Below are 9,046 nucleotides of genomic sequence, written 5' to 3'. Positions count from 1 at the left end.
ATATGAAGAAATGGATCCAAGTGGCACACGAGGCAGACGGACTGTGGAATACACTGTCATTGCCGCCTGGTCTTCCTTCAGGAATGAAGGACTTATTCTCCCGTCTGTTAGGAGTGCTCTCAACAGAAAGCCCTCAGCTGACAGCATCTACAGGGACCTCCCCAAATGAGGTAGGCCCCCTCATGCCATTTCAAGACAACTCTGAAGGGTCATCCCAACTTCAGAACTCCCACTGGGTCCACTGAGGTCCCTACTGAGGTAGCATCAAAGCTCAACGTGTCCCCCAATCTTTCCCATCCTTCCATAGCTGTAGATTCCAAGAGCACTTCTGAAAAAATCTTTTTTAAACTTTTTAAAATATTTATTTATTTTTGAGAAAGGGGGAGAGAGAGAGAGAGAGAGAGAGAGAGAGAGAGAGCATGAGTGGAGGAGGGGCGTAGAGAGAGGGAGACACAGAATCCGAAGCAGGCTCAAGGCTCTGAGCTGTCAGCACAGAACCCAACATGGGGCTTGAACTCACAAACTGCGAGATCATGACCTGAGCTGCAATCAGACACTTAACTGACTGAACCACCTAGGCGCCCCTGAAGAAATCTCTTGCATGTTCACCTTTGTCTCAGAATCTAATTCAATTCTTGGAAAACAATGTCATCCGTGTCAGGGTAAGAGGGGCTTTTGATCACCTACTCAGAAGGATAAGGGTGTGTGATATGCAGCAATGATGGTTCCACCAAAACCAACCATATGAAACACTATGAGAAAGAGAATTGGGTAAATGAGCGAGGGAGTCAGCAAGAAAGATGTTGTTAGGAGATAGGATGTGAGCAAAGGAAAGGACTTCATGGGAAAAGATCTTGGAGAACAGGGGGAATTTGGGCCTTGAGGGTCCCTCAATGTCCTCTTACACAGGAAGGACAGAGACTGAGAGCAACACAGTTAAGGAGAAATGGGGCTACTTGAAGTCCTCTTCTTATTAACCATCTGAAGATGTCCATCCTGCTGTCCATCAAGATGGACCTTGACTCTCCCCTTTCTGTCTCCCCATTTTCTTGTTAATCTAATGTTTTTATTAACATCAATAAGACCCATGAAGGGAAGCTTAGATACCAAATTTGATTAGCCATGTTGGACTGATTTTGCAGCAAAAAAGTTACATGGGTGGGGAGGGGCATGCAAAAGTGGTGCCCACATAAAAGCGGCCTTTTAACACATAACCATACCATTTACCATGATTTGGGAAATGGGCATATTCAGTAGGTGAATATAAAGCTAGGGTCATCATAAAGCTAACCCTACATGGCTTCCATACAAACCAGATCAGCTACTTGATGTAGGGTGTTCTGCTTGACATTTATAGGAATCGTGCACAGTGTCCCTTGTTAGGTTGAACAGACCTCACAGTGGCTTTTATCCAATCCAGCAGGCTGGTCATTTCCTCAGGAATAACCCTCTGTGTATCTGTATTGCCATCTGAGATCATTCCATAGTGAGCTATGGGTCCCATAAGAACCCAAACTTGCTCTTCCATGGTGAAGCATGTAAAAACAAAGATACTACCTCTAAATTAGTCACACTCACAATCCATTTCAGTAAGGGTTCTTCAGGAAGTTGATGATACTAATCTACAAAGTAAAACAATCCCTCACATGATACCTCCTGGTTTCAGTTGTTTTTTGGTTTTGTCCTCTCCCCATGTGGTCCATCTTCTTGTGACAAAGTCTTGGAGGTACTCTCAATTGTCCCCTCCTAAGCCAAACCCAGACTAAACAAAATCTTAGCTTGGTCCAGCATCAAGGTCTCACCCAGCACTCTTCCTTTCTTTCATTTTAGCTATTACAGATAATAGTAACCGAGAGATTATATAGTTTGGGGACACCTAGGTGGCTCAATCAGTTAAGCATCAAACTTTGGCTCAGGTCATGATCTCGCGGTTCGTGAGTTTGAGCCCCACATTGGGGTCTCTGCTGCTAAGCCCACTTTGGATCCTCTGTTCCCCTCTCTCCATGCTCCTACCCCACTTGTGAGTGTTCTCTCTCTGTCAAAAATAAATAAACATTTATTTAAAAGAGAGAGAGAGAGAGATTATATAGCTTGTTTTTAGGAACTATATTAGTCTCCATTTCCTTAAGCATCTGGTGAATCAATTCCCTAGGAGTTGGATCCATCTCTAAATTCCACTGGTAAAATTTACCTTTAGTAATTGATTATAGCACAACAACTGTTTGCTTCTATGGGTGACTATGTGAACATCACCGCACAGGATACAAAGGTTCCTCATCCTCTCCTCCGCCCTTTCATCCTCTCTTTTCCCAAAACACGTTTCCAAGAGCTGGGGCCAGACTAGCAAATTGTACTTCTTTCTTTATTTTATTTTAGTTATTTTTTTTAGCAAATCCTACTTTTTTTAATGTTTATTTATGTTCTTGAGAGAGAGAGAGAGAGAGCGAGAGCGAGCACAAGTAGGGAGGGGCAAAGAGAGGGAGGGAGACACAGAATCCGAAGCAGGCTCCAGGTTCCGAGCTGCCAGCACAGAGCTCAGTGCAGGGCACAAATCCATGAACCGTGAGATCATGACCTGAGCCAAAGTCAGCCACTTTACTGACTGAGCCATCCAGGCACCTCAGCAAATCCTACTACTGACACCACTTCTGGTGATCATCTAGCAACTCTTCAATTTTCCAAAACCAACTGGCTATACAGCAATTCAATTAAATTCTGATGCTACTTGGAGTTAGCATCAGATCCCACAAATTAAAGAACACAGTCCCACAGAATTGCCCAGCTTCAGATGCCAGTCGCAAGCTCCAGGTTGCCACCTGTGCTTCTGATCAACCAGTTATAAATTCTGGGGTTTCAGGACACTTTCTTTAGGTTTGATATTTTGCTGGAACAGCTCACAGAACTCAGAAAACACCTTATCTACATTTACCAGTTTACTATAAAAGGTACATCAGGAATAGCCAAATGGAAGAAATCCACAGGAAAAGGTACAGATTGGGGGGGGGGGGGGGGGGGGGGGGGGGGGGGGGGGGGGGGGGGATGAAGCTGCCATGTGCTTTCTAGGTGTGCCACCCTACTAGCAACTCCTTAAATTCACCAACAGGAAACTCTCAAAGAGATAGAGAGCTCAGTCTCCAGTCCTCCACCCTTTCTATAGGTTGAGGGTGGAGCTGAAATTTCTCACCCTCTAATCACTCTGTCTTTAAGTCACCAGCCCCATCTTAAGGCTTATTAGCATAAATTTCGGTGTGATTGAAAAGGAGTAGTATAAATAACAAAAGCACTGGATCACTCATGAAATTCAAAGGGTTTTAGGAGCTCTGTACCCCAAACAGGAATTTGAGACAAAGACCAAATATATTCCTTATTATACTACAGTTACTCTGAGATGATGCCCACAGAACTGAGGAAAAGTCACTTGAAATCATCAAAGGAAAGAATTGACAGGATTTTGGTAGCACTGTAGGATCTGGTAGAATCTTGGAGAAGAACTCTAGGAGTTAAACAGCTCAGGTTTTGATTGCTGTTCTGCCACTTAACTTCCCCATGTTTCATTTTTCCCCATCTGCAAAATGGAAGTAATAATAGTATTATTCTTACTTCTTAGGGTTGTTCCAATTGAAGATAGTAACTATAAAGATAGTTCCGTTCGTGCCGGAACATGCATGGAGCTCAGTAAATGATACTTTCACCCTCATGGATATACGGGGCATCCAAGTTCTAGTTCATGTTCCTGGCCCTCCTTGCTGTATGATCTGTACACCTTCGTCACTTTGCCATCACTGAGCCACAGTTTCCTCATCTGTAAAGTAAATGTATGGGTGTCCCCACGAGTTCAGGAGCCTTTCCATCAGGAACTCTGCATCAAATGTGACTCAAAGATTCTGCCAGGGTGACTCAAGGGTTCTGGTGCCTGTGGCAGAACAGGAGATATGGAGGGGAGGCGCTCTCGGGGCAGAGGCAACACACTCAGTGTGAGAATCCCTGCTGTCCCCCAAACGTTCTTCCTTAGTGGTGAACCATTAGTGTGCCAGGTGGACCTGGCAATGAGCTATTCCAGGAACTTAGTCCATGTTTGAAGTGAGTAGGCGCCTAGGAGCCTCCGCGAGCCTTTCACTAGCCACATTTGATCGGCTCCACAGCTTGTACAAGGGCTGCTACAGCGACCTCCCGCGGTATAGGGCGCCGCAGCACCCCTCCGCTCAGCGACGCGCGCAGTCGCGTCAGGACCGGGGCGGGGCATGAGGCGAGGCGAGGCATGGGCGGGGCCCGGGTGCGCTCCGCCCCCCGCAGCCGCTCCTGCGCTGACCGGGATCCTGGCTGCAGGCGAGATCAGCTGCTGGGGAACCCAGGAAGAGGAAGGGGCGGAGCTGCCTTTTGGCTGGACGCAGAGCAGTCAGTCGACTGCCGCGGGGGTTAGCTGGCAGTCCCCGGCGCCGCCCGGCGCTTTGAGAGCCAGCCAGGGCCGAGGCCGGCGGGACCCGGACGAACGAACCAGCTCTGTCTAGGAAGCTGGGCAATGCCCCACCACGGAGTATCTCTCAGCCAGGGCCACCCCAGGTCCCGCCCGGAGCAGGAGTCGGACCGGACCCGAGGGTCCCTCAGACTGAGGCTCCTGTGGATGGGCCTGCCTCTGGCTCTGGCGCTGGTTCTCTGGGGCCCGGCCGCGGCCCACCCTCTTCCCGTCCAAAGCCATCCTGCCGGTCGCTTAGTGCCCCAGCTCCGTGACGCCTTTGGGTGGTGGAACCTCACCTGCCCGGTTTGCAAAACCTTGTTCACCGCTATCGACTTCGGGCTGAAGGTGAGCGCTTAAAGGGCCTGCAGTGGAACAGCCAAGGGAGCTCTGGTAGGGTCGGGCGGTGGAGGGGCTGGAGCTGGGTCCTGAAGAGCATCCCTGATGAAGAGGCTGGAGGATACAAGCCTTTACCGGATTTGCTCTCCTTTAGGGACACCCATGACTACACGCCACGGCTACCTCCATTGTGACCTTGTGAAGTAAGGAAAGAGCCCAAATTATATGCTGGGCACTGTGCTAGCCATTTTATACAGGTCAAATCAAGTCTGTGAGGTGTTTTCATTACTTAACAGTTGTTATCTCCCATTTTCCAAATGAAGAGCATCTGGGAGAGGTTAAGTAACTTCACTGAGGGCACATTGCTGGCGACAAGGGAAGGGCTGGGACTCCATTCTTGATATATCTGACTCTGAATCCCCCTGTACCTTACACTTGGCATCTCTAATCTGGAGTGCCATACCTGCACTAGCTGCTCAAAAGGGACGTGAATTCAGAAAGATCCAAGGGTGTGGCACTGCCCTGACTCTGATGGGATGATAATGAGTGCGAGTTGGTAGGTGAGTTTTGCAGGTCTCCCCAGGGAAACAGGGCCTGCCCTTGTGTGTGTCCCCAAACTCTGGACAGCCGTATTGCCCAGCCCAAATTTCAAGGCTTTCTGCAGACAGTGACTGAGGAAGCCAGCCAGGCAAGCAAAAGGCCTGAAATGCCACTGCCTACTGAGCTGTAGAGGAAGTATTGGCCTGATGCTGTCTGAGTCACAGGGCAATATCTGCGGGAGTCAGGAGTGCACTGAAGTCTCTTCACCACAGTGGCACTGAGTCTGGCCTGGCCCCAGTTTGGATATGGAGGCACAGATGGTGGTAGCCAGGGGTTGACCTGGTCTCTGTGTCCCCTCTGACCTCTCATCACTGGTTCTTCCCACTACAGAAGGAGTCCGGTGTAGCCTGGGTGGGCTCCATGGCCACCAAGCTCTGCAAACTGCTGAAGATAGCACCGCCCACTGTGTGCCAGTCAACTGTCCAGCTCTTTGAAGATGATATGGTGGAGGTGTGGACACGCTCAGTGCTGAGCCCATCTGAGGCCTGTGGTCTGCTCCTGGGCTCCACCTGTGGGCACTGGGATGTCTTCTCATCTTGGAACATCTCTTTGCCAGCTGTACCAAAGCCGGCCCCACAACCACCTAAGCCCCCAGCCCCAGGCGCCCCTGTCAGCCGCATCCTCTTCCTCACTGACCTGCACTGGGATCATGACTACCTGGAGGGCACAGATTCTGACTGTGAGAACCCATTGTGTTGCCGCCGGGATTCTGGCTTGCCACCTGCGTCCCGCCCAGGTGCTGGATACTGGGGCGAGTACAGCAAGTGTGACCTGCCCCTGCGGACCCTGGAGAGCCTGTTGAGCGGGTTGGGACCTGCCGGCCCCTTTGATATGGTGTACTGGACAGGAGACATCCCTGCCCACAATATCTGGCACCAATCACGTGAGGACCAGCTTCGGGCCCTGACCACCATCACAGCCCTTGTGAAGAAGTTCTTGGGGCCAATACCTGTGTACCCTGCTGTAGGCAACCACGAGAGCACACCTGTCAATGGCTTCCCTCCCCCCTTCATAAAGGGCAATCACTCTTCCAGCTGGCTCTATGAGGCAATGGCTAAAGCATGGGAGTCCTGGCTGCCTCCTGAAGCCCTTCATACACTCAGGTAGTTGAGGTCCATGGAAACCCAGGAAGGGAAAAGAAAGTGGATGATAATGAAGGGAGCAGAGGACCTGGGCATTACTTGTGACTCTTCTAACATGAGTCCTCAGCTGTCTTCACTGACTCTAATCCCACTCCTCCTCTGCCCTTCTCTCTGTCCCTCCCAGGGCTGACAGCATACCCTCTCCATGTTGGTCTGTGTCTTTGCTCATGTTGGCCCTTTCTAAAACACCTCCTTCCCCCCAACTTTAACATCCCAACTTTCCCAGGCTCAGATCATATTCCTTCTGAATGTCCCTTGCTTCCCATTACAGTTCTCTTTGATCTCTCCCCTGAACTCCTAGAGCCCTTAGCTATCTGAGCCATTTGCCTCAGTCATACGGGCCCTATAATTGGTGCTGTTTGGTCTTCTGCTGGCATGTGAGCTCCTTGGTAGGTATGATGTCCCGTTTGCCTCTGCCCTCCACCCAAATGCTTAGTACAGGACTGCAAGAACAGGACCAGGATTATGAATGAGTGTTGACCCTTCGTGTTCTCTTTGTTTCAGAATTGGGGGGTTCTATGCCCTTTCCCCACGCCCTGGCCTCCGCCTCATCTCTCTCAATATGAATTTTTGTTCCCGTGAGAACTTCTGGCTCTTGATTAACTCCACAGATCCTGCTGAACAGCTCCAGTGGCTGGTGGGAGAGCTTCAGGCAGCGGAAGATCGAGGAGACAAGGTGAGGGAAAGTGGTGAGAACATGGTGAATAGGTGCTCCATGTGGGTGGGGGGAAAAGCAGGCCCTTTATGACCAGACTCCTATCTGGAGCATCTATGAGCAGAGAAGCCTGGTTTTCTGGAATTCCCAACAACCGGATTCCCTGGGAGTTCAGCTACTAGTCCCCCTTAAGACCTCTCATTCACCCCCTCCTCTGGCCAGCAATACCAGCTGTTGTAGGAGTGATGAGTACCAACTCTCCTTGCCAGGGCTGCCTGGACCCCTCCTTGTCCTCATAACCTTCCTCTTTTTTTTTTTTTTTTTTAATTTGAAGTTCTAATTGGCTTTATTGAACAATTGATGAATCAAGGAACATCCCATCTAGCAAGTAGAGGGGCATTCTCCCTGATAACCTCCCTTAACTCTCCCTTCAGGTGCATATAATTGGCCACATTCCCCCTGGGCACTGCCTGAAGAGCTGGAGCTGGAATTATTACCGAATTGTAGCCAGGTAGGAGGGAGGTGGGGAGAGGAGGGTGGATGAAGTCTGACATTCATTTGGAAATTTTTTTTGAGTATTTTATCATTCCTTCTGCCCCATTGGGATAGTAAGGCTACTTACTTCAATGTGTGGAGACAGAAAGCATCCTATCTTCCCAGATCTCTTCCCTGTCCCTAAAACCTTTTGAATCTAATTAGTGTCTTCTGGCCAGGTATGAGAACACCTTGGCTGGTCAGTTCTTTGGCCACACCCACTTGGATGAGTTTGAGGTATTCTATGATGAGGAGACCCTGAGCCGGCCACTGTCTGTAGCCTTCCTGGCACCGAGTGCCACTACCTACATCGGCCTTAATCCTGGTGAGTGATGTGGGAGTTGTTGAGATAGAGGAAGCAGGAACAGAGTCGGGGCCAAGGCTGGCAAGAGGCAGATGGGACATGTGACTTCTTCCTGGAGTTGCCTTGGCTCCTTCCCTTTCTAGTCAGCCCTTCCTCCTTGCAGGTTATCGGGTCTACCAAATAGATGGCAACTATCCGGGGAGTTCTCATGTCGTCCTAGATCATGAGACCTACATCCTGAACCTGACACAGGCTAATAAGCCAGGAGCCACGCCACACTGGCAGCGTCTCTATAGGGCTCGAGAAACCTACGGGTTGGCCAACGCACTGCCTGCCGCCTGGCATGACCTGGTGTACCGCATGCGGGGTGACACGCAGCTATTCCAGACCTTCTGGTTTCTCTACCATAAAGGCCACCCCCCCTCAGAGCCCTGTGGTATGCCCTGCCGCCTAACTACTCTGTGTGCCCAGCTCTCAGCTCGCTCCGATAGCCCTGCTCTATGTCGCCATCTGGTGCCGAATGGAAGCCTCCCTGATGTCCAGAGCCTGCAGCCAAGGCCATCTCTCTGCTAGGACCCCCACGGCCCAGATTTCCCAGATTTGGGAAAGTACAAATCTTAGAAAAGGTGCAAAAACTCCAGCAATGGCCATGGTAAGAACAGCGTCTGGAGGAAAACCCTGTCCCTGGGCCCCAAGCACACCAGGGAAACAGGACCTTCTTTCATGGAGCTGGTTTGGTAAGATACAGGAGAGAGGGCAGCTGCTCTGCCTGTGCCCAGCATCTAAGCTGCCTTGGGAGTGCTGCCTTTCATGACTGTGGAGCAAAGGTCTAAGTTGGTACTGCACAGCAGACCACACAGGAGCTCTCACCCCAGGCCTGTGCTGGCCAGCCAGGAGCCCTGTACTGCTGCTGCTGCCTGATTGTCAGGCTGTTAAAATAAAGATAAGAGACTTGGACTCCAGACCCCTCTGCGACTGTCCCACTTTCTCCTCTTAAAGCAGGCAAAAGAAGGGGGCTT

At 50.3% G+C, this 9,046-nt stretch overlaps 1 protein-coding gene across 1 annotated transcript; it reads left to right on the top strand.

Annotated features, from left to right (window-relative positions):
• The first annotated feature begins 4,342 nt into the window (after positions 1–4,342).
• Positions 4,343–8,989, top strand: SMPD1 (sphingomyelin phosphodiesterase 1). Its single transcript, XM_039218864.1, has 6 exons — positions 4,343–4,801; positions 5,723–6,495; positions 7,039–7,210; positions 7,624–7,700; positions 7,903–8,048; positions 8,191–8,989. The coding sequence occupies exons 1-6, from the start codon at positions 4,520–4,522 to the stop codon at positions 8,598–8,600; spliced, it is 1,860 nt and encodes a 619-aa protein (XP_039074795.1). The 5' UTR covers positions 4,343–4,519; the 3' UTR covers positions 8,601–8,989.
• Positions 8,990–9,046: the final 57 nt, after the last annotated feature.

Source organism: Hyaena hyaena, unplaced genomic scaffold, assembly GCF_003009895.1.
Source record: "Hyaena hyaena isolate Hyena2069 unplaced genomic scaffold, ASM300989v1 scaffold_779, whole genome shotgun sequence".
In the NCBI taxonomy this organism is placed as follows: domain Eukaryota; kingdom Metazoa; phylum Chordata; class Mammalia; order Carnivora; family Hyaenidae; genus Hyaena; species Hyaena hyaena.
This window is presented reverse-complemented; position numbering and strand designations above follow the sequence as displayed.

What these genes read in the sequence shown, in the direction of transcription:
- SMPD1 (XM_039218864.1), top strand. Translation starts at nt 4,520, where the DNA reads ATGCCCCACCACGGAGTATCTCTCAGCCAGGGCCACCCCAGGTCCCGC. An exon ending in GAAGCCCTTCATACACTCAG is followed by an intron (nt 6,496 to 7,038) that starts GTAGTTGAGGTC and finishes TCTTTGTTTCAG; the next exon opens with AATTGGGGGGTTCTATGCCC. An exon ending in TATTACCGAATTGTAGCCAG is followed by an intron (nt 7,701 to 7,902) that starts GTAGGAGGGAGG and finishes TCTTCTGGCCAG; the next exon opens with GTATGAGAACACCTTGGCTG.